The sequence below is a fragment of the Dreissena polymorpha genome, chromosome 4, assembly GCF_020536995.1.
Source record: "Dreissena polymorpha isolate Duluth1 chromosome 4, UMN_Dpol_1.0, whole genome shotgun sequence".
Lineage (NCBI taxonomy): Eukaryota > Metazoa > Mollusca > Bivalvia > Myida > Dreissenidae > Dreissena > Dreissena polymorpha.
Window position 1 is genome coordinate 142736150 of NC_068358.1, and position 25439 is coordinate 142761588.

Here is a 25439-nt window from a genome sequence, read left to right on the forward strand (position 1 = left end):
ATTTAGTTAACAACATTTAAACCATTTTTGTTATCATGATGTATTTTACGATCTTCCTGTTTCTCTTTTTAATCTATGCTTTAAACAATGTTAATGTTTAATGAAGTGTAAGTACACAGCTATGAATCGCTAATGTTTGTCTGTTGTATACAATACCGGTTAGAAATAACATTTTGTATTTTGCATCTTAATTTGCATCCTGTAAAATTGTATGGACAGTAATATATGTGTGATAAATGTAATTTTATTTGTGTACACACCTGAACCGATCAGTGCTTAAAGATTGCACGTACAGGTATTTCGTTATACAAAAATATCAGATATTTATTTTACTCGGACTTTCACTTTCAATCCGTTCATTATGTTTTCCCAAAATGAATAATTTTAAAACTTTTTCCATTGCAGTGATCTCGAGTTTAGTCGATGATCATGTCATACGACACTCTAACTATTCTATATTCAATTAAAATGTTGTTTGTAGCAATATTCTGGAGCAAACATCTGTAAATAAATGATTATTAATACACCTTTGCCCACCGGAACTCAATAAGCAGTTTCGCGCGAATGTTTCACATACAAAATACGTTACCAATTATAAATGCTTCAGATCTCTGTAGAAGATACCGGTACAGGTAACGCCAAACGGCTGCGGATATCATGCGCATTTATTGTAAATTCACGATTTGTCGAGGCACTGTCGGTAACAAACTTTAATTTCGAAGTATACGTGTAAAAGAGAGAATAAAACTCATAAACAGAGAACCTGTTTTGCGTCAGAGCTGGCTTGTGTGACAACGCCAGTTTCGTACATTTGTGCGGCGGTTGTTGTTTTTCCTGATAACAAGAGAGGTTATAGACACTTTTATCTGTAAAATTCGTTTAATGCATACAAAACATTGAATATAAATACATGTTGAGGTTCTTTTGTCGTTTTTTGAATTACCTCACCAACAACCATTCTGTAAAGTTTTCTTATAAGGAATATTCTGCGTGTTCAAGCCAAGACCGTTTGCAAAGTCCAGCAGTTTTTGCTCGTCGGCGTCTGATATTGTGGGTGTCCTGGCCAGCAGATGGACGCAGTAGTTGGTCATCCAGAGCACGGTGGAACAGTCGTACTCGATCGCCAAGTGGTCGTCAAGGTAGATCACTCTGTAGTCGACCTAAATATCAACGTAGCAAACTAGTATGATGTCTATGTACAGTGTGTAGATATTTGTGATATCAGATGTGTCTGCTTTTTTGGATATTATTTTGCTACGTATACGTAATTAACAAAGGCGTGCATTTCTGGACCAATCTGTACAGCAAAATATAAGATAACGTCAAGGTAATTATGGTAATGATGATAAGAGATTTCATGTATCACGCAATTAACATATGCTCGTTTTATTGTAAACAATTCGGAAGCAATCTGGCGTATAACTTAACAGTCAACATATTAAATGTATCTATGATGGATAAAAAGTAATATAACATCTGTATTAGATGCTGCAGAAAACATACAGAAGCATCTTTTAAATTATACCTTTGGAACTAACGGGAAAAATCCTTCCTTCCAATGACCGGGCACCGCCTCATCCGTTAAACTTCCTGAACACGTAATATATTATCATTATAGAGATAGACATTTTTACACAATTAACCCGCGTCGTTCATGCCATTATCATAAAAATATCGTACTATATGGTTACTGATTTTTAAATGCACGGTTAATTAATGAAAATATATAGTTTTCTATATAAGTTCACGTTTATAATGAAAAAGAATTCGTGATTTCCTGTTCAGTTGTGAACAATTGCTATGCATATTATTAATCTCATCAAACATAGATATTTGACGATTGTCTTGGGTGTACGAAATGCACACGTGCACTTCTTAATCATTGAGTTACCATATTGGTCATCAGTATTCTTAGCGCCAAAACGAAGGGAACACTCACCTGTGGCGTTCAAGAACTCCCCGGAAGGAGCCAGTTTCCGGCAACTGTTTACCGCAGTGGCGTCTCCATTTGTGGCCCCCTTGACTTGGGAGACGTCGATGGTCGTACACACGCAGTCTTTCTCGAAGGCGGCACCTCCTGGCGTCTGCATCTTACCTGACATTAGAGAAAGCGCACCACGTTTTTATTTCGGCCTTCCGTAAAAAATAACACGAGCTTGAATAATAACATTCTCAGCCGCGATGACACGATGACATTGCGCACGTTATTTGAAATTCCTTTAAACTGATCGTAACATATATTTTATTCGGGTTTCTATGGCATTTCTATCTATACTTTTATGAGATTTGGGTACAAGCTAATCTAATACAAGATTGTGTCGTGTCCATTCATCAAGCTTCCCTCGCATGTAAGTATTACGCTAACTTTTTAACAACGGGCCATTGGCCAAATCTTTATACACCCTATTGTGCCCGCGTATTCAATTATACAACACCATCAAGTGGCACTTTCATTCAAAGTAAACTTCTGCCATTTTACTATGATTTAAATACTAAAATGGTACACATGAACATTATTAAATCGATTTATATTAACGGGGTTCTGGTAGAAAGCGTGTCATGCTGAAATGGCTGTGACAAAGTGTGACTGTACCTATCTCGTACCACAGGCCGTAATATTTCTCGTTGACGAAACCCGTCGCCGCCGAAGGTGACTTGCAGTGATCGGCGGAAATGAGGAACGCGTGGCCGACACACATCATCGTAAGCTGGAACCAGAATTGTTCACTTATATATTAATTTCTTTTCTTTTTATGGCGATGACTTCAAACGTACCGGAATAAAGCAGAGTACACACAGTTGAACATTTTGTTTGCATCGTTAACGACATTAAACTGTTATAGTGATATTTCCTTCCAAGAGCGTCAGCCTATACATTCTTGTGATTTGTGGTGATTGATTAAATTCACAAACATGTACAAGTTTATTGTTTTTCTCTTTAGAAAAAAAAACTGTAACGTTAAAGGTTCACTATTTAAAATTTTCCCTCTCCGTCGGAGAGTTTTATGGTATGGAATATGTCATGCGAAAATTATTATTACGCCATAAGGCCAACTTTTTTCAGACCACCTTTTGTATACTAGGGTGCGGAAAAGCGCATGCTGGTATTGAGCTTATCCGGGAGGGGTTTTGTCCGCATTCCGAGCTACTATGGCCGAATATGTATAAGACCCATTTCCGCATGACTGGGCAAAATTGCATCCTTGTATCACTGGGCGACGGTATATATCCGTATTGCACGTCATGTGCGCATACACTTATTCGTTTTTTACCATAAATTACGCGATAGTTATTGTATAAACACTTGGAGCCTTTATATTTTCTAATCTAGTATTCTCCAACGTCTACATGCTCATAAACATATTACTTACCTGTGTAAAAATGTGCAATCTCATTTCTTTTCGTTGTTCGTATGTTCCAATCTGTTAGAAAAACACGTTGTCTTCAGGTATTCTTCTGTAATTATATACCACTTTTGTTCTAGATTAGTGAGATACGATCTCGAATACCTTGTGTAACTCACATCAGCACGCTCCCAGACATGTGCGTTCCCAGTTTGGAATTGTTACATACACTTATTCAATTATTTGCAAACTTCATGTTCCGTATTTTGCCATCTTTAAGCAAGAATACGAATGCTTTTGCAATATCAAACACCACGATATTTATATGTGGTTATATAATTTTTTGTTTGCCTTGTCCTTTGACGTCAGTGTTTTAAGATTGAAATTGAGGAACATATAATTTGAATAATTCGACAATTTAATACTTTATGAGGACTTAAATAATGGTTTTCCTGAATATATGCCAAAACTATTGACTCAATGTGATTTCTGTAATTTATTTCCTATAAGTGATTGTCTTAATATAACACGACAGAGGAACAGATCTAAAATGTTCATTTCTTTATGTATAACAAAGAATGGACAGCCTAATATATTAAGTGATTCGTCAGTTTTCAACAATTTCTTCGAAACCAACGGAACGAATCCAACAGACGCAATGGACATGGTTTCAATAATGCAGCCTAACAAACACATTCTTAAGTTTAACTGATGATTTATCGTAAAGCGAACAGGTTATCGGCAATATACTGAAATCTAATGACGATTAAGCAAACAGCGCAGACCCTGATGAGACGCCGCATCATGCGGCGTCTCATCAGGGTCTACGCTGTTTGCCAAGGCGATTTAACTGTATGATACCGTTACTATTAAGCTATCAAATGGAACACGACAGTGAAGTATTTTTGTTTCATCCTGCCTGGGATGCCAACTGATATGTTTTGAGTTCATTAAAACCGTTAGTTTATTTAAAACCTATTAATATTAGCTCGATTGCATTTTAAGTACTCTATACTTATTTGAAACGCTCTCAAGTCCGTTTCCTGGAACTAGAACAAGTATAGAACAAAAGAACGCTCACACAGTGGGGATCGAACCCCGTGACACATAAACCTAAACCGTTTTACCCACATATGCTTTGCTTTACCATTCCAAAGCGGAGATCCCATTGTAATCATGTGTCTGTATGTGTGTGGGGTATTTATGTACCTTGGATAGTACATTCATTTTGTATCATACTGTCAATAATTTCCTTGTCAAGAATAAAATAGTATGTTTTCGTCAGTAATGTTATTTTTCTCATGTATATGCCAAGTCTTTTATAGATTAGCCTTTGCTTTACCAGCTGTTTAAGATTTTATGTTGACGGAGAACAGGGCGGTCGGTATTCACCCACCCATGTCTAGACGTAAGACTCAAGCAAAACCAGTAACAAGTATTCTTATTATTTCGCACATATACATATTTTTAATGCTGTTTGTGCCATCATCAAATTGCTCTAAATTAACAAAAGTGTGATACGAGGTTGCTAAGAGTTTCCGAAGTTGAGGGTACTTTTTCATCCTGTCTGATGATGACTGACGCCATTCTATAGCTGAATTGTATTTGTTTTGTTTGTTTGTTGTTGTTGTTTTCGTGTTTTGTGTGTGTGTGCGCGCGTGTGTGTGTCTATTATTACTTCTTTTTTTTTGGAGGGAGGGGGTCTCCGGTATGTGTGTCAAATGTGAATACGAACGGAACATTCTGAACGTGTATCTGTGTCCTGTTAATGTATCAGGGTTATCTTTCATATGGCCATCGCCCCCACAAGGGATTATATTCCGCCCTTTTCAGAAAAAAAAGATATTCCACGAACAGACATCGTTAAATAAATGTAAATGTTTTATTCAACGTTGATATCATGGTAACAACCGCTCCCAGTCTTATCCGACAATGGGGGCAAGCGATGAGGGTATGAGCACGTGCGAGATCACGTGCACCACGCCGTCTTCCGCCTCGATGTCAGTCAGTGTGAAGCGGGCCAGCTTGTTGAGTAGGGGCTCACCTGAGCCTGTAACATAGGACTGGGTGTGGTGTACCGGCATAAAGGAACATAGGACCGTGGTAAAGAGGCATAAATTAACATAGGACCGCGGTAAACAGGCCTAAAGGAATATAGGACTGGGGTAAACCTACATAACGGAATATAGGACCGTGAAAAAAGGCATGTAGGAACATAGGACCGTGGTAAACAGTCGTAAAGGAATATTGGACTGTGGTAAACATGCATAAAAGAATATTGGACTGTGGTAAACAGGCATAACGGAAAATTGGACTGTGGTTAACAGGCATAAAGGAACATAGGGCCTTGATAAACAGGCATAAAGAAATATATGACTGTCGTAAAACAGACATAAAGGGAAAGAGAACCGTATTAAACTGGCATAAAATAATATTGGACTGTGGTTAACAGGCATAAACGAATTTTGGATTGTGGTAAATAGGCACAAAGGAATATTGGACTGTAGTAAACAGGCATACAGGAATATTGGACTGTGGTATACAGGCATACAGGAATATAAGACTGTGGTAAACATGCATAAATGGATATTGGACTGTGGTTAAAAGACATAAAGGAATATTGGACTGTGGTAAGCAGGCATAAAGGAATATAGGACTGGGGTGAACCGACATAAAGGAATTTAGGACCGTGGTAAAAAGGCATAAAGGAGCATAGGACCGTGGTAAACATGCATTAATGAATATTGGACTGTGGTAAACCTTCATAAAGAATTATAAGACTGTAGTAAACAAGCATAAATAAATATTGGACTGTGGTAAACATGCATAAAGGAACATAGAACCTTGGTAAACTGGTATACAGGAGTATTGGACTGTGGTAAACAGGCACAAAGGAATATTGGTCTGTAGTAAACAGGCATACATGAACATTGGACTGTGGTAAATCGGCATAAAGGAATATTAGACTGTGGTTAACATGCATGCATGAATATTAAACTATGATTAACAGGCATAAATGTATAACTGACTGATAAACAGTCGTAAAGAAATATTGGACTGTGGTTAACAGGCATAAAGGAATATTGGACTGTAGTAAACAGGCATAAAGGAACATATGACCGTGGTATACATGCATAAAGGAATTGGACTGTGGTTAACAAGCAAAAAGGAATATTGGACTGTGGTAAACAGGCATAAATGAATATTCGACTGTGGTGAGTGACATATAGGATCAATAGAATATGGTGTAGCGATATATAGGAATATAGTAATTTGGTCTAGCGGTAAAGGAAAAAAGGTCTGTGTTGCATTGGTGTATGGGAACACGGGAGTGTTGTGTAGCGGGATATCGAAGACCGAAAACTAATTGCACAAAATGTATAAACTATAAATATATATATATATATATATTAGTTGGACCCAGCCGTGTTACTTAAAGGGACAGTCAATCAGATTGACGAACACAGAAAAGTTATAAAATACCGTCATTAAATGCTTTATATTGATAAATCTAAATATTGGATCTAAAAATCTCCAGTAAAAAATAAAGAATACAATTTAAAAATGTAACCCTAAACAGGGCTAGAACCACTGACCCCTGGAGTCCTGGATTAAACAGTTTCCCATTTAGAATACTCGGAAATTAACAAGTGAATCGAATTTAGTACGAATTACGCATACACAGTCAAGAGTAAAGTTATACATTATAAAGCAGCAAGTGGAAATTGAAACTTTTCATCTTGAAAGGGCAGCTATGATGTATGGAGCATGCGCTTATACAAACAGAGTGCAAAAATTACATCTGAATATCGCGTTTACCATTCACATCGATTTTTTTGCAGTTTGGTGTAATTATTGAAATATTAAAAAAAAATATGTTGGAATTAAATTTTGTATAAATTGCTTACTGACCTTGGTCGTGCGTGAGTGTTATCTGGTGGCCGGAGTACTTGGTGGTGATGTGGCCGTCTTTTCCGGACAGGCTGGAGGCGTGCATAGTGCCCACGTGTGTGTGGTAGTCGGCTAGGTCTGCAAGGATACGCGATATTAGTTGTCGGGATGTGCAGATTTATACCGAACAACACTCAAAAGCCAAAGGAACATTTCAAAGGGCTAATAACCAACACATATTAAATTTTATTTGATTTGTGCCGTGTGCACATTCATTCGCGGGGGGATATTGTCATAACAAGTATGACATTTTAAATGATTGACCACTTTTTCCATGATTATTGGGTTATTTAACCAACGACAGCTGATTCTGATCTTTAAGGTAGATCTATGTTGATTTACAGTGGTCAGTGTAATTTAAAACTACTCGGTAGTAATTTTACTTCTTGCGTTGATATAGGTAGATGCTGTGTGCAAGAAGTCAGGTGAAAGCGCTCCGAAGGCGTCGTTGTTAGGGACAAACACTGTCAGTCGCTGACTGCCGCCTGAAAACCCAGATTTATGACGTGAACGAACAGATTAACAGATATTGTATTCTCTAAAATGTTCTCACCAGTTTATATTCCTTGATCTATAATGCCCTCTGGCGGGGTGCAGAAACTGTGGCAAAAGGAGGGCTTGAACGGGAGAAATAGTGTATTAACAAGGCGAATCGCGTGCCTTTCAAGCCCTGTTATTTTTTTATATACATAAACTGGTCAACGCACAGTAACCTCTCTTAGTAATGGCTCATAACTCCAGCCTTCGACGACTTTCCAAGCATTAATGGGGAACTGAATAAGCACCAGTTTCCTCAAGCATGCAGGGGTAAAGACAATGAATATTTCAATCCACTTTTCAAATGATACCATCTGCTCTCTCTTGGCAACAGCTTTATTTTATTGGCAACGCCAATGAAGTTATACTGTTATTTACTCAACACTTTCAAAAGACTATGCTGAAAATGTAAGTGTTTATGTACCTTCAACGTTCCTGCCGTATGCTTGAAATACTTAAGTGACAATATTTTGGCAGTATTATTTTGTTTGAAAATTTTGTTGGAACGAAATAAGATAGACCTGACTGTATGAAAGAAACATCTATGAAAACAATGACTTATTCTGACGAAATATTTATCCGTCACGACCAGTAAATTCCAAAATAATTCCTCATTTCTTACTTTGCGCGGTTGTATTTCAAATTTGCATTAATCCACTGTTTAAACACATTTTAAATCGAAAACTGCCTATCCGAAGGAAAAGCCTCGTCATTTCTGATGATGACCGAGTGAGGCATATGTAAAACACAACCTTGAATTGTATGACGTCATTTGAAATAATCGAATTATTTTGTCGATATCGAATGAACAAGACACATTATTTTCAAGGTTGCTTAAATTTATTTTGGTATGTGTGACTTGTTTATGCAATAATAGCGAAAATACACATTTTCTCGGACATCATCATCTGCGGGCGCTCTCAATATCCGTGCCCTCGAAAACGTGTATTATCCTTATGTAATTTACCATTTTTGGGTATACCGATAGATCTTATTTACCGTTAGATATGATCGTCCGAGTATTGAATTTGCGATTTTTAATTAAAATCCGGTCAGTTGAAAGCAATTATTTTTGTATGGCTGTGAATTATCGTTTTTCAAATAATTGCATTAAGATTTTAATACATGAACTGTAACACACCAGCTATATCAATAAACATTCAGTGTTATATGAAGGACATGTACAATATATGAAGGACAAAACTTGCTATGGGAGTGACAAAATCATTGTATCAAATTTTATTTAAAACTTTAATTGAAATATCAACATAAAACGGTAACATTTGAATCATGAAATGGTGTTTTATAAAGAAATAGCTATATTTCATCTGTAACACAATTAAAACCGTTCATATTTAAAGAAATATAGCTCGAGAAGTTTAGAGATAAACTGCTGTGTTACATGATAGAGTATTTGTAAGAGTGTGTGTTACAACTTGTAAATGACAACGTTCATTATGAATATAATTTGAGCATGTTTGGTAGAGGTACTTTGTGAAAATTCATCGTATTTATCATAAACTAAATTTAAAACTATAATGAGATTTTTATTCAGGAGCAGCACAAAACCAACGAATTTATACATCGTTTTTCAGTATTTCAATTTTCTAGTTAGTGTTATGACGACGTTTGAAAAACAAAGCAATACTTTAAATATAGATGTATTTTTTCAATAAATAAATACACAATTTACAAAAGGATCAGTTAACGTAATTTCAACGCCGAAAATGTAATGCCATAATAACGTAAGTGCCCATTATGTATTGCGTGACCTGGGGTAGGTAAGTCTTGTTATGGCTGTAGTGATAAAGCAATTTCTTGTTTAATTATTCAGCTTCTTAATGTTGATGAGTGCTACTGTTAAGTCATGTGTGATATAAACTTTCAAAAGCAATGCATTAAAGACATCTATTTGTGCACGTGACTGTTTGCACTCATATAATTTATTGCTTAAGTTCCATTTTGTAGCTTTTGAAATAAATGCAATTATATTATTTCATAAAATGTCTGAATTAAAGTGTGAGCACATACAGTACACTAGTAGTACCAACTTTTAACTAAAACAGTGGTATGTAAGTGATCTTATGTTATGTATTTCTCTAATTAAAAACATGTTTTCACTAAAATCAAATCGGAAAATTTGGTTAATATTTTTTCCTTATATTTCCATGTTTGATTTATGCCACCATAAAAACAAAAAAAAGGAAAAAAAGGAAAATAAAATACAGAGAAAGGTATGTTGCATGACTATTAACATTCCATAGACGATCTGTTAACAAAACGTGAACACGCCGCTAAAATTATAAGGGTAAAGACTGGGACCGAGGCTTTGTTACCTGATGTGTTGAAGATTGCATCCTCCCTTGCCGCGTGGACAAGTTGAGCAAACTGTGTGAGGTTGTAGGCGGGGTTTTTCAGGATCTGCAGGATAGTTCCCTCTGGGACGTCTAGGACCTCATCAATGAGGTAGATAACTCCGTTAGTGGCCTGGATCTCGGTCTTTATGGCTTCCGCGTTGTTGAAGTAAAGATGATGTCCCTGCGAAAATCCAAAAAAATACTGTCATCATCATCATCATCATCATCATCATCATCATCATCATCATCATCATCATCATCATCATCATCATCATCATCGTCATCATCATCATCATCATCGTCGTCGTCGTCGTCACCGTCTTCCGACTCTTCTCCTTCTTTTCCTCATCATCAACCTTATCATAATCATTAACTCCGCCTTCGTACTTTATGAAGAGTATCGTCTTTATTATCAGCATCAGGAGCAGCTCCGAGTTCAGTGCCAATTTCATCGGCGTTGTTTTTGTCCCGCTATTCATAAACGTGAAAATCCATATGTACAAAACAAAACAGAATGCTAAATTGAGTGATTTAAATATTGTTCATCTTACATACCGCGGTCGAGTATACCCTGACCATATGGCCATTCAGTGACGTCAGAAAGCGGCCCGTTTTCAGGTCCCACAGGAACGTCTCGCCGTTGCTCACGTGGTACAAAAGGATATTAGTGAGTGCCTTGACGTCACCAGTTACACTTTGTAGGTCAGCGGCGGGAATCTTGGCAAATGCCGCGTCTGTTGGCGCGAGAATTGTGAACGGACCGTCTGAAGATATAACATATAAACTGCACAAAATATAAACTGCACAAAATATAAACTGCACACATTTTCGTATATTTGAATGAGAACGATCTTTAAAAAAATAATTTTATAGATTCTCTAAAGGACGCATCTCCTACCATGGGTCCCCAACGGTCTTACATTAAATGAAGAATATATTATTCAAGCTAATAATTACCAGTATCATATGTATATTATATTAGATATATACTTTTTGTTGTTTTAAATATAAAACGTACGCGCTGAAAACTATATCTGCCTTTAGTCAGTGAATAGGTGTCAATAATAATACGTAACTGGCATACACTGTTTTTCATAATAGTGTTAGCACTACACCCACTTTTTAAATAATAAGGAAACGGGCAATGTTGAACTAGTGTGATAAGTTCTTAAAAATTGCAATTGTGTTTATTAAGTTTTGTAATTTATAAGCATACATATGTAGTGATATTTTTACAAATTTTCTCATCTGAGTCCTGGGACTCAATAACTTGCAAATCTACGAGTCCCGGAACTGAAAGAATGAGTCCAACTATTACACGATATTATTTTTTGAGAAATTTCAATGCATTTTTGGGACTCACATAATTCGAAACTTTGCATCCCCAGACGTTTTTGTCAGTCCAGGACGCAGGACTCACAGGTTAAAAAATCACTGAATATGTAAGCATGTTTATTCAACGACATTCCCTTTCGTTGAACACACACTGCTACAATAAAATTAAAGACCACATTCAAGACTAAAAATCTCATCTCTCACCTCCCAATGCAAGTGTGTTGGTCAAGCCGGCCTGGTCAATCAAGCTGACCAGTGTGGTTGCGTTGTTTGCCTTGAGCGTCTCCACTAGATTTTGAAGCGCCAGACCCCGGGCTACAAGCCCTAAGCACATAAATACAAGCCCAAAGGGAGTCATTTCATATGCTACCTCTACCTCATAAATAATATGAGAAAGAATTGTAATGGAGTTGCTGTCCCTCAAATCAACTGATAACCAAACTGATAAGACTAGTTATGGTATTGAGCAGTAACTCTTATGTATGGTGTACTGGAATGGCCTTTGTACAAACATACGACAAGTTTCAAAGACATCAGGGTCAACCATTACACAACCATGCGTGGGACATTATCATAGAATATTGGAACTTCAACTTATTGATAAACACTAGTTGAAATTCGTAATGCAACAGAAAGAATATTCGTGTACTATTTGAACGGTAAATGGTTTAAACAAAATTCCCGAATCCTAGTCCAGAATACAACATTGTCAAATGGGCGTGTTTTGAAAAGCTAAGTGCAGTGGGATTGTGACGGAGTATTGATTGGCAAACAGCATACTGGGATACAAAATGATGGAAACACGTAGGCCTATTGTACAAGCAATGGAATGGCATTCAATATGGGTAAGGTAATTACTAGGATATAATATTGAAGCGTAAACGAATTTGTCTTAACATACTGGAAAATCAACAGATGTTAAATTCATTTACAAAATTGCCTATGGACTTTGATGGAATATTTGAACGTAAGATACTTTCATTTTTATTATTTCATTGCCATGGAATATCAGACCTCCAAAAGATTACCATACACTTATTGAAGTTTAACTAGAATATTGAACGTATAGTAAGAAAGTAGAGTAAAGTTTATTAACAGAATACTGGAGCGTTCGTGGATGATAGAATATTGTAACGTCACATAACTGTCATTGACTATGGAATGTCATAGTGTGGTAATAGAATATTCAAATAACTTAAAATAGTCGTATCATATGCATGATAATATTGGGAACGTAAACGCATCTTCATAAACTTTTAGATTATCAGGGGAATTTCATCAAGAATGAGCATGCCATGGACTTTTTGTAGAATATCTGAACTCCAAAAGATCCTTAAAACTGTTTGACCTTCACGGATTGTAAACTTTTATATGAATACCAAAGCGTTATTATAAAATAAGAGAGGCAGTATTTCGATAGAAAGGGAACATATGGGATAGTGAGAACACCATACTTTATTACAAATTGTGACGGAGTCGGGGAGGCTTGAAATGGGATTTACGTGAAGGGGTCCCAAAGGGTAGCATAAGTCATTACCGTTATGGTTGAACATTTATCACACCTGCATTTCCTCTACTGAGAGGTGATAGTATTGTGACACCATAATTAAAATTAAAAAAATATGTTGATAGTGATGCTGAAACACAATATCAATGTTCTTTGGTTCCAGTTATAGGTGAGATATTCTTAAGGCGCCCTTGCTTTAAGTACAAGTGGCACGTTTTGATCAAATTTATTTTCGGACATGATAACTATCTATACAAATTCATAAAACCTTATCTAACTGACCCATATTCAACCAAGAACGTCACGCCAGTAGATTAGGCTGTACACACCACTCTTCACGATAAGGCTTCAGTTCAAAAATCCTTCTCATCATGGTAACTTTACTTGTCGGAGTGCTTGTAGCCAGCGTAGCGTTCACGTATGGACAGACGCAAGACATTCTGGGTGTTCTGCGGGCTAATCAAGAAACCACTTTGTTGGACCTCATCAAAACTGCGGGACTGGAAGCAGCTCTGTCCGGACCTGGTATGGAAACTACCGAGTTTTATCACAATTGTTCTCTTTGAACGGCGTCATGCAAAAATGGGTCTTCTGCCATTTGCGGACAACGTAGCTCCATACCAGCTACCCTATCCGCTACAAAGTAATGAATTGCTTTATGGTCTCATACGCGGACATGTTAGTTTCTGACAAGACTGCGTATATACAAAAGGCTGGTTTGGAGCTACACTAGTCTCATTTAGTAGAAGAACCATTTTCGCACTACGCTGCTCGTTGCTATTTGTGAATACCGTGTTTAGAGAACGTAAAGTGGTCTTATATTATATACCTTTTAAACGATTCAATCAAATAAAACGAAAGAAGAAATGTGCTAAGTACACTTATATTCATCCATTTTAAAAACTGTATATAGTGAAGTATACATATGATTGATCATTGGCATTCAAGGTATTTTACGTTAACGTACTTCTACGATAGTACAGGTATTGCATGCGAACAACGTTACAATCAAGCAAAAACGTATCTTACTAAGACTATATTCTATTCGACGTTGTAATTCACGGATGTCTGTCTAATTATCTACTTTCAACCCAAAAAGCTAGCAGGTTATTCAATACAAGACAATTATAATTTATTATCACCGCGTCTTTGAAACAGGTCCATTCACGATATTTGCTCCCAGCAACGTCGCTTTCCTACGCCTGGGGTACAGCACAATTCAAAGCCTGAAGTCTGATCCCACTGCACTGGCCCAGGTGCTCACCTATCACGTGATCAACGGCTCATACGCGTACAACGCTATCCATGCCAACGAAATGATGCTGACCACGCTGGCCGGGCCTAAGATTCGCGTGAATTACTACATGGGTAAGAATGTACGTGTCAAACTTTTGGTAACCTTTTTTTTAACTTTCAGATTGCTAGTAAAAACATTATCGAGTCAGTTTCCTGGTTATAGCAGTTCTTGATGTTTTAGTAAGAGTTTGAGATTGTCATTCAGCTTGAATCAATCCCGTGACCCAAGGGTCCGCCCCATGTCCGTTACGCCTCCGCGACTTATGACACTTAGTACGCATGGCTGCTTTACTTCAAACGAATCGTTATACTAGTGTTTGTACAAGGAAAAGCAATGGTTAAATAAACATCAACAAAACCATCAGCAGCAGGATCAGTAGAAGAAGCTCTCGTTGCATTTTCTGTGGTGGTTGTTGGATGGTTAGCTGCAATAGCTGTTGCGGATGCAGTTGTTGCGGTGTCAGTAGTTTTTCATGTGTAAAGAATGACGAAACAAGTGACAATACATTTGACTATCAGCAGTAATAACTCGTTATTGTTGTTAATGTACGATTAGCCGTAGTTTCTTACTTCGTAAGAGTGTCTACCGACAATTGCTGTTGTTGTTAGATTGCCCGTAATATCGAGCGGTGCAAATATATGGGCTTTGCTCTGCGAAAATGGGGTTTAATCCATGTGCCGTTCCACATTTGCATGTGTTGTCCGAACAGGGTAATCAGGGAGGAAACTTTACGTTTTTATCCCATCATCATACGTGCATTGTCGAAATAAACCACTGTGGAAAAAATTTTCCTCTAATTCGGCAGTGCTGAAATATAGCTGTCACGCGCAGCTGAGAATGGTCATTTTACTCGGAATCAACTTTTAAGTAATCATTTTTAGTAAAATCGAATCAGATTCAACAAAACAAACAATTTGATACCAAGATGTAATATATTTTTAACACATAATGCAACTCAAAAAGCAAAAAAACATTATTTACAAATATCGTACTCATGACGTCATTATTAACACGTCATACGACACAATGCATGTACTTCACCTTAAAGCTGCTGTTGTTTAGTGTTTTTTTTTTATTATTTCTTAAAAATCGGGGACGTAGAGGTATGATAAACAGAAAAACAGGTTAGTTACTGATCTTTTTGTAATGTATTAGGCTCGGCACAATTAAAATACTGAAACAATGTTTGCTTAAAATAACTTTGGGATTTTCCGTGTAGTTCGATTTTCCTACAGTAATCCTATTCTATTAAAAAAAAATTAACGACTAAGAAAATTGATGGGATAAATCAAAAACTAGGTCGGTGCCGAATAAAGCAAAGTTTATGTTGCGAGACTTAGAAAATCTGAACCACCGACCTAGTATTCTCTATTTAGATCTATGACAACTGACGACAGAAATGATTTGATGTAAGATGTGAGTCTAAATGTAGTTTTCATCCAGAATTGTGCAAACGACACAAAGACACAATTATGCTCAAATGTGAAAAATACCCATAATATCATTAATGATTCCAAATTTTAAGAGAAGAAAGATATAGTGAATCAAAAACCATCAAGCACGTGTTTTTAAGTACATCAGCATCATATCCTGTTGATAAAAACGAGTTAATTAAATTGAAAAGTTTAATACGAACATTTTCTTTAACATATTTTAATTTCGCTGACACGCTTTAAAATATCTTCATAAAATGATGGATGCGAAATTCCATTATTTAGATCTAAATGCCATTTTAAAGAAACATTATATTTTGAAATTAAATCACCATACTTTGAGTGAAATCTAGCGAATTTACTTCTTAAGTTATGATACAAAAAGCCTTGTTTTAGCAATTTCTTTGTTATTATACGATTACGATCATTAAAATCTTTAATACATGAACATGCTCTGACATGACGTACCAACTGCGAAATGTAAATACCATAGGAAAGACCTTTAGGGATGCTGCCATCTAGGAACGGAAAATTCACAATTTCAAAGTTAAAGTCGTCCCGTTTGTCGTATAAACTAGTTTTAATCATAATATGATTATAGGTGCTACCTAATTTACGGGCAAAAGCTTTTTAAGTTTTTTTGAAAACCATGTATTTTTAATAAATATATGGACATGATTGTGTTCAAAATATGATAATTGTTGCAATAATTGAGTAATGCATCCAAAAAAAATCAATCTTAAAACGAGTTACATGTTCCAAGCTTAAAGATCTAGCATCTTATTTTATTTTTTTTTCTCTAAATTATAGCCACAGGAATTTATAGCTGGTTCGGTGTCTGTGGTATAGTGGATGGGGTGTCTGCTAACTGGCTTAGTCACTGGGAGGTCTCTGTATTGATCCTTTAAGTGGGAGCATTCTTTAGATAACCCTAAAGGCATACTATGGCGTACCATTTGGGTTGTAAGTCAAGAAGACCAACACGTTAAACAGAGAAATGTACGTTGAAGTACAATAATTGTACGTCGACATGAATATAAAATACACTTCGAAGTATATATTTGTACGTCAAAGTACAATTTGTACTTCGACATACATGTTTGTACTTCTACGTACACATTTTCTGAACAGCCAATCAAAACACTAGTCTCTTGAGCCGCTTTTCCTTCAGATTTATTCATAATAAATGTTAAAAATCTCTTTTTTAGTTGAGGACAAAATGAATAAAAATATCAGAATGGCAAAAAAACAACACAGAAGTTTCAAGTATTTAATGCATTGAAATAGATTATATACAAATTTGAAGAAGATTCAATTGTTACCTTTTTAAAATTAAAATTATTCAGCATATTGTGTGTATGAAATGATCATGCGGGGCGGAGTATCACGACCGTCCAGCGCATTACTGTGTTGGAAATTCCCAACGGTAACCAGTTACCAAGCATTAATGGGATAAATAATGTATAAAAAAACTCCCCGTTGGTCGTATTTTGTGATAACCATAACTAGCATAAGTCAGAGGTTAATTCCGCCACGCCAGGTCAATAAATACGCACAATATCTATGAGTTTGCGGTCGATAGTCGCATAATTTGGTATAAATTATAATAATAATAATGTTTAATACATACGCACAATATCTATGAGTAAGCGGTCGATAGTCGCATAATTCGGTATAAATAATAATAATAATAATGTTCAATGTCAAAAATCTCTAAAAGCAACAGACGTAAGGTGTCTTCTGATTGGCTAACACTCAAGTGTCGGTGAAAATTGTACGTCGAAGTACATTTCTCGTTTTACTTAGCAGGTCCTGTACTCTTTCGACGTCATGGTACGTCATATAGACACTAAGTACTGGTCCTACCCAGGAAACAGTTTGTTTCATCAAATGTCTCAATTCAACTTGACAGCTTGCTAAAGCAGTTGTATTTAGCATACAGTACACTGATTTAACATAATCAAAATCATGTGATGTGTCATATCAATTTTGATTGACAAATTTGACAGGATTTTTTTTTAATCCAATAAGTTTTAGACTGTCAAATACACACACACTAGGTATTGAAAGTCATACCTGGAGCTTTCGTCTGTATATCACTGACTTCATCAGAAGAATGATTTCTACTGTTGGGAAACGTTAACACCACTAATTGTCTTCTTATTTATTATCAATGTATAATTATGTGTAACAGCATAACAACATACTTGATTCGCAATTAAAATATTTAATAAATACAGGTATCTTGCAGGTTTCTAATTTTCTTTCCCAAACTATTGTTGAATAGTTTAAAGTTTGTCGCCGCTAAAAAACTAGCCATTTTGTATTCTAAAATCAGTCTAAACTGCATACACTTAGCTCTATAGTTACAATTTGAATGCAAATATTAGAATGCATCATGTTATATCATCCATATTTTTTTATTTAAACATTCAAATAACACATAACACAGTACATACATAAAAAGGTATGTGGTATTGTGTGGAGATAAAAAAACACTTCACATCATTTATTTGCACATAAAATAATAGTTACAAAATAAGTAAAACTAAAACACTGTCATCAACCTACATTTCAAGAATATTTACGTATATGAAATTACAAAGTGGTGTTATTGTATTACCTTTTACTAAATTAACATTGCTGGTTTTGTACTAGCCATAAAACATTTATCATGGATTAACAAGTAACAACCAATTTATTAATTACACAATAGAACGGAAATCATATTAATTGCATTATGCATTTACTAAACAAGCTATTTGCTACTGTTTAGAATTACACTATCTTACTAAAAATGATCACAGGTACTTAGTGCTTTTACATACATGTGGTAAGTTTTGTATTACTAGTTTGACAATTATCGGCAGACACTTGTTGATATACAGACACAATTTGCATGGGAACTCTCATATTTTTTCAGCATAATTGCCTTCAATTTGTTAATTTAACAACCCTTTGACATTGTTTGCACATCTGATCTTATTATACAATAGCTGATTTTTGTTTATAGATAGACATATATAGACTTTTCAAAGTTCTATAAAAGTTCACACATGTTCCATCCAAATAAACAAACAGAACCAATAAAGATCACCACAGATAATAACTGTGTGTATAGCTCGGAAATTTGATAGTTCAGGAATCCCTCCATTGTTGATTTCTGTAAACCAAAACTGTCAGTTTTGCTGGATAGAATGGCTTGTATGATGCCCAGCTCTTGCCTTCACAGAACATCTTCTAAAAACGGAAAACCAACAAATATCTTAAAATTTGATCAATAATGCAGACAATTTATAAATGTCGTGTTTTTTGTTGATTTCAAATCTGGGAGATTTTTTACGTAAGATTGTGGTACGAAAATCCAACGGTATCGGATTTTGTGGTTTTAGGCCTAAACTTATTATAGTGATATGTAACCTTTCGGGGATATCGGTAAAGTGCGAGCAGACGAGGTGTAAATACGTTAAAAATTAAAGCTAAAAGACTAAAAAGTTAGATCGGAATATCTTTAAATTTTGTGAATAAATGTGTTTCTGGTGGATAACAACGACAACTTGCCAGAATATTGCTCATGATCACACGTAAAACTTCTTTCTGAAACATTGTGTACACACCGGTCTTACTGACAATAACGAAGTGACGTCACCATCTATGTATAGAATGCTTTCTGAGAGCGAATGGAAAATGCGTCACATATTCTGACAAATAAACAGTAGGGTGTCGTTATTGAAATACCGCGAGAATACTGGAAGAATAGAGATGCCAACTATAATGTTTAAAACAAATAATTTTTTAACAAGCGTTTGTGATTTGTCAGGATAATAATAACAATAAGATATCGAAAAGATCAAAGCAAATAAATTCGACAGAAATCTGAGATTCGGCAGTATATTAAAGACGGGTTATGTTCACTTAAATTATGTTTGGTAAAGACTGTCACTATATGTAGTGAACCAGTCTTCGGCTTATACCCACTGAAGAAGAGCATTCAGGGGAGATAATTTAGTAATGACTTAATTCTGGAACGGTTGCGAAGAAAAACAAATAATGCGAGAATATTTAGTGCGATTCGCTACACAATTATGATGTCATTGATATAACTTTTCCTGAGGTATGTATTTACATGTGATTTAGCATATGTCAAAGTGTTTTTGATTTGTTCAAGGTCATAAATAGCATCGCGAAAATATATGTCGCGTGGCAATTTTTTTTGAGACGTATCCATATGTGGTATTCCTATGTAATTTTATGTCTAAATTTTGCCCGTATTATTATTAATAGTTAGATGTAAGTCTAAATACGCAGCGTCTGTATTGGATTGAGACGATCTATTTAAGACTAGTTCGTTACCTAGGGTAGATTTTGTGAATTTTGTTCATATAATGGATTATCTTAATAAGTATGTCATCAATGTACCTACTAGTAAGGTTTAAACATTGAATCAAATCTACTTGTTTAGTTTTAGATAATTCTAACATAAATTCGCTTTCATAACAATATAAAACAAGATCAGCAAAAAGTGGCGCACAATTAGTACTCATAGGAACGCCAATAATTTGTTTAAATATTTTACCATTAAATTCAACAAACAAGTTATCCAGAAGAAAAGTAAGTGCTGCACAAAAGTCAAGACCAGTCAAAATGATGTAATTATCTAAAATCTGATTAGTAAAAAAAGCTGTTTTAGTGTTTATTTATAGCTAGATATGAACACTTCTCTCTAGCAAATGTTTTTTTCAATCAAAGAAACACGTTTGGATTTTATTAAAGCGTGAGGAAGCGTTGTATATAGTGTAGAAAAATCATAAGTGCTTACTTGTGACACCTTATATTTTTTCTTTTCAATTTAATCAATAACTTCTAAGGAGTTTTTTATTGACCAAAATAGGTTAATATTACTATTATCATAAACTTTATTACAATATTTAGCTATATGATATCTAATAGCACTCGATGCAGATGTAAGATCGATACACTGATAATTGCTTAGTGGTACAAGACACTGAATTAGCGATAAAAGTTCCATATTACATTGCTTGCTTGTTTATGTACTCAAAACACCTATATACTGTTTGATTCCAATAATGTCGCTTTAATGGAATTACCATTTTTATACATTTGATTCTTAATATTTAATCACCTAAACATGTTTTATTAGTAGTTCAATTTTGCAGTACCGCCCCATTAATATTTTTACTTTACAGTATTGCCCCTGGATTTTGTTCACGGCATTGTGTCTTCGCTTGTCAATAACGTCATAACTCTTTCTCTGTTCCGGGGTAGATCTACATTGATTTTTGTGACGTCATTTGACCAACTTTCCCAGTTGTAATCTACATGCATAGGTCATTGGGTTTATAATTTTATTTTTATTTTCTCTGTGACAGGCGTTTCTTGTTTGATTTATTTTTTAGCCTTACATAAACAACCAATCAATGTAATATGGAACTTTTACACTCATTATTGCTGCTTCTTCCTGTATTTGTGCGATGATGATCTGAAATATAAACTTTATGATGCTATATTTTTAAATCTTTTTCTATAAAGACGGAATGTAGATGACACATGTTCATAGTTTCATTCCATCGTTCATAAAAAAGTTGTAACTCTGTTGCTCTGGTATCTTCAATACCATTGAGTAATTAAATGTTAATTAAATTGAATGCGTTTTAATTCCCTTTTATTATTGTTTAATTTGAGTTACAATGCTATGAGGTTAAATTATTTTTACACTTAAATGTATTATGAATATTGCTGGGCCAAGTGTGAGGTTGAGCGCTCCAAAACCGGTTTAAACTCCCAATGCTTTGCATTGACCGTTCCAAGGCGGTGACCCCAGCTTTATTCTTTTTTGTGTTTATGTTGTTTTTTATTGTGCTGTATTGTGCTGTTTTGTACTGTTTGGGCAATCGGTCACTTGCCTTAAATAAAGGACCTACTAATTGTTTATAATAATAATTCAATACTACTCCAGCAGCTGGAGTTTCACTTCTTTATTATGATATTATAGTTTAAAGAAAGTCTCTTTCTTCTTACTGTTTTTGGCAAAATCAATTTTAGGCGGAAAATATCGTCTCTGATTAGCCTGTGAGGACTGCACAGGCTAATCTGGGACTTCATTTTAAGCACATGCATTTGACCCCATTTTTACAGAGCGATGTTCTTATACATGTATATAGTACCTAGCGCTCGTAGCATCATTAATTACTATGTCCACCTATTTGCAGACAACGACGGTACAGGGCACAGGCTTCACGCGTTACGATCTAAGAGCCAGCAACGGCATCGTGCACATTATCGATCACGTGATGATGGCGCCTAATGGTAGCATCATGGATTACATCAGCTCCAAACCGAACTTGTCCACCTTGAAAGCCGCCATCGAGGCAGCCGGGCTGACCAGTGCCCTCTCTGGTAATGAGTTTATCTTGTTTGGTCAAAATTAGTCGCATTCGGGGAAGACTTTGTTTAATGCTTGTGCAGTCCACACAGGAACGACACTTCGTTTAACGGATTTTTTCGTTTAAAGGATGTCTTTTAAACTAAATTCGAGTTTAGACGGAAAGTGTCGTCCCTTATAAGTGTCATTACTCCAAATACATTTACGATCTGGGATGACACTTAACGCACGATCATTAAGCCCAATTTCCATAGATCGATGTTCATTTCATTATCCCATTCGAAGAAGCGGGCCCTCTGGGAATGGAGGGGAGGGGTATGTATTTTGCTTGCTTGCACCTGTCCGTCGGTTGGTCGATCAGAAGACCGATCGTTCCGTAGAACATTTTTGTTTCAGCGTGATATCTGGAGCACGAGTTTACTTAATAATCCTGCTAACCGGGTTGCTTGTGAGAACATAAGACGTTTATCGATTTAGCGCTGAACATGTAAACAATCAAGACCATCGAGGCCTTTTTTTACTGGAATCCGTTTCAAATTGCATCTCGTAAACGTTTTCTTAAAAAATCATGCAAATTGGCGCTACGACTACTTTAAAGGTCAGAAAGACTTCAATCGTATTTGATAAGGTCATCGGTCAAGGTCACAGGGGCTCCTTACACGATTTTGGCCTACATTCATTTTAGTTGGTTAGCTGTAAGGAATATAAGACGCCAATTTATTTTGAAATCACCAGGTAAAAGGATAAGTTTACTGTTTCTTTAAAAATTAAATTAGTTTCCGTAACATATCTGAAGAAGCCCTACGATAAGTAACCAATTTATGCCTAGTGGACTCTCCGACCCTTCTAAATTGGATCAATTTATTTCCAAAATTAGGGATGTCAAGTATATTTATTTCTATATTTAGAATATTGTGTACGGAAATTTCGTTTTAGCAAACGGCACTGACCCTGATGAGACGCCGCATCATGCGGCGTCTCATCTGGGTCTACGCTGTTTGCCAATGCCTTTTTTCTAGAAGCTAGGCATAAATGGGTTTAAATTGTAATGTTTGTTAGTTTGTAGGAAAGAAAGGCTGGCGCCTTTTTATTTTTAGCTTAACTGTAACGGTCACATGGGCCTGCAAATTGAGACAATTTGTTTTCGGAATATCTTGAGAACTGGCACAGACATAATCAGGTATATTGTTTGGATGGTTACTTTGAAGAAAATGAATACGCCAATCGATTGTGAGGCTAACAGGTGATATGTCAAATTGGCTCGTAGAAACACGAAATTAGTTTCCGCACGAAATCTTGAGAACGCTTTTGACTACGATCATATTTATTGACACTTCAAACGAAAATAAAATGTCCATTGATTTGGGGGTTTGTAAGGTCCAAGTTCAAGGTCACGGGGACATGTAATACAAATCTTTATAATGGGATGCACATGTTTAAATATAATAATATTAATTAACAGTTTCTGACGCGCGCATAATTGTCGTGCGCCGATTTTTTTTAAATCCCCTTCAATATAATTTTTCAATTAAAAAAATGTTTAATAAATACGACGTGCTCTCAAATATCAGAGGGCCCATACACTTTGATTGCTCCAACTAACGACGCCTTCGAGAAGCTTGGCAACCAAACTGTGCAGGCCTTGTTGGGGAATCCGGAGCTCCTCAGGTGTAAGTGTGCCTATTGCCTAATGAGTCGCGTTCTGATAAAACAGGGCATAATGCATGCGCGTAAAGTGTCGTCCCATATTAGCCTGTGCAGTCCGCACAGGCTAATCAGGGACGACACATTCCGCTTTAATGGCAATTTTCGTTTAAATGAAGTCCCTGTTTTCCGAAAATCTAGTTTGAGCGGAAAGTGTCGTCCCTGCAGTCCGCACAGGCTAATCCGAGACGACACTTTACGCACATGCATTATGTCCAGTTTTATCAGAATAAGACACAATAGTTCAACTGTCAAACCAGCAAACATTCTCTTTATAGATGTGTGTTCGCCCCATGTTTAGAGTCCTCGCGAGCCTTAGGCCGCATCATGTAAGGACTTTCATCGTTGTTCCAATACAGTTGCGGTTTTTGCACTATAGTGAAATTGAATGCATCTGCGTTATTTAAATACTGTAAGCATAAACACTACCACAATTGTCTTCGATCTAGAGCGTTTCATTTACAACCATGTTATAGTACATTTTACGTTAGAAACACGTTCGTTATAACACGTTATAAGAGAAGATTCAATAAACAGCCGTAAACATGAGTAACACACTATCACACACACACTCACAAAGTCAGAAATACGGAGCGTTTCGGTACTAAACATTTGCTTTCTGAAAAAACAGGATTGAACAATATTGATATGCTTTTCAAAACAAAGTCCATAACAAAACTTTGCAGCTATCCTGTTGTACCACGTCATCCGCGGTACCCTGTACTCCGTGGGAATCCAGACCGGAAGTTACCACACCCTTGAAGACATCGACTATGAGCGAATCAACGCTGTTTCCGGTATAAACGATGAACTAGTATTTTCATACTTAATACCAGAAAAACGTCTTTGCGCCGCATATACCAACAACACTTATTAATTTGCTCATCACTTACTTACCAGTTAAGCGAAACTTTAAGTTTTATCAAAACGTATAGTTTTTATAAGTGCAAGTTTACGATTTTTTTTAAAGAAAATGTAAAACTTGCCCAAAAAACAACCCCTGATGCTTCCAGAAAATAGTTTATAGTGTTAAGGTCTGAAAATCGATATTATAGCCGAGTTGATTCGTGTGTAGCAATACACTACCGGCAATTTCAATCCATAAGAAATACGATGACAATGCATTAACGTGCACTTAAAATTAAAAGCAACATTGTTCTCATATATAAAGTTATCTTTTTTCAATTCCAGGTACATACATCACGATTGACGGGCATGTCGTGAGCAACAAGGACATCAGCGTCACCAACGGCGTCGTGCACACACTTTCGTATGTGCTGGTTCCCTCGTCTCTCGCCGGAGCCGTAAAAGCTCTTGCGAATCCTTGAACTTTCGCTTTTGTGATATAATCTATGCTTTATTAAACAAAAATCTAGTTATGCGATTTTTATAATGACCCACATCCTCCGGCATATGTGTATACACAAATGCTACCAGTTTAAATTATTGAATTTGTAGTGTGTATACATACTGAAATGTCAGCTTTGAAGATTGTAAGTTATCAAACCAATATGTATGAGCCGCGCTCTGTAAAAAGGCTGTTTAATGAATATGCGTAAAGTGTCGTCCAG

The 25439-nt window shown here is 36.0% G+C and overlaps 3 protein-coding genes across 3 annotated transcripts; 1 reads left to right on the forward strand and 2 right to left on the reverse strand.

Moving 5' to 3' along the window:
• Nucleotides 1–850: 850 nt before the first annotated feature.
• LOC127877588 (uncharacterized) lies at nucleotides 851–3623 on the reverse strand. The gene is made up of 5 exons (XM_052423600.1): nucleotides 3372–3623; nucleotides 2594–2708; nucleotides 1940–2095; nucleotides 1526–1590; nucleotides 851–1160 (listed from the first exon to the last, which is right to left on the reverse strand). The coding sequence occupies exons 1-5, from the start codon at nucleotides 3393–3395 to the stop codon at nucleotides 945–947; spliced, it is 576 nt and encodes a 191-aa protein (XP_052279560.1). The 5' UTR covers nucleotides 3396–3623; the 3' UTR covers nucleotides 851–944.
• Nucleotides 3624–5212: 1589 nt separating this feature from the next.
• LOC127877589 (periostin-like) lies at nucleotides 5213–11956 on the reverse strand. Its single transcript, XM_052423601.1, has 6 exons — nucleotides 11729–11956; nucleotides 10745–10953; nucleotides 10169–10370; nucleotides 7679–7780; nucleotides 7257–7373; nucleotides 5213–5394 (listed from the first exon to the last, which is right to left on the reverse strand). Exons 1-6 carry the CDS (start codon nucleotides 11880–11882, stop codon nucleotides 5267–5269), a joined length of 912 nt encoding a protein of 303 aa, XP_052279561.1. The 5' UTR covers nucleotides 11883–11956; the 3' UTR covers nucleotides 5213–5266.
• A 1388-nt stretch (nucleotides 11957–13344) lies between these two features.
• LOC127877590 (transforming growth factor-beta-induced protein ig-h3-like) lies at nucleotides 13345–25247 on the forward strand. The gene is made up of 6 exons (XM_052423602.1): nucleotides 13345–13556; nucleotides 14190–14407; nucleotides 21992–22178; nucleotides 23736–23834; nucleotides 24555–24665; nucleotides 25060–25247. The coding sequence occupies exons 1-6, from the start codon at nucleotides 13403–13405 to the stop codon at nucleotides 25194–25196; spliced, it is 906 nt and encodes a 301-aa protein (XP_052279562.1). The 5' UTR covers nucleotides 13345–13402; the 3' UTR covers nucleotides 25197–25247.
• Nucleotides 25248–25439: the final 192 nt, after the last annotated feature.

Excerpts from the sequence above, each read along its gene's own strand:
- LOC127877589 (XM_052423601.1), bottom strand. The coding sequence starts at position 11,882 with ATGACTCCCTTTGGGCTTGTATTTATGTGCTTAGGGCTTGTAGCCCGG. Across the intron at positions 10,954-11,728 it reads CAACACACTTGCATTGGGAG|ACGGTCCGTTCACAATTCTC; the intron begins GTGAGAGATGAG and ends TTATATCTTCAG. Across the intron at positions 7,374-7,678 it reads TACCTATATCAACGCAAGAA|ACCTAGCCGACTACCACACA; the intron begins GTAAAATTACTA and ends GTATCCTTGCAG.
- LOC127877590 (XM_052423602.1), top strand. The coding sequence starts at position 13,403 with ATGGTAACTTTACTTGTCGGAGTGCTTGTAGCCAGCGTAGCGTTCACG. Across the intron at positions 14,408-21,991 it reads ATTACTACATGGGTAAGAAT|ACAACGACGGTACAGGGCAC; the intron begins GTACGTGTCAAA and ends ACCTATTTGCAG. Across the intron at positions 23,835-24,554 it reads GAATCCGGAGCTCCTCAGGT|CTATCCTGTTGTACCACGTC; the intron begins GTAAGTGTGCCT and ends AAAACTTTGCAG.
- LOC127877588 (XM_052423600.1), bottom strand. The coding sequence starts at position 3,395 with ATGAGATTGCACATTTTTACACAG. Across the intron at positions 2,709-3,371 it reads GATTGCACATTTTTACACAG|CTTACGATGATGTGTGTCGG; the intron begins GTAAGTAATATG and ends TTCTGGTTCCAG. Across the intron at positions 2,096-2,593 it reads CGGCCTGTGGTACGAGATAG|GTAAGATGCAGACGCCAGGA; the intron begins GTACAGTCACAC and ends CTCTAATGTCAG.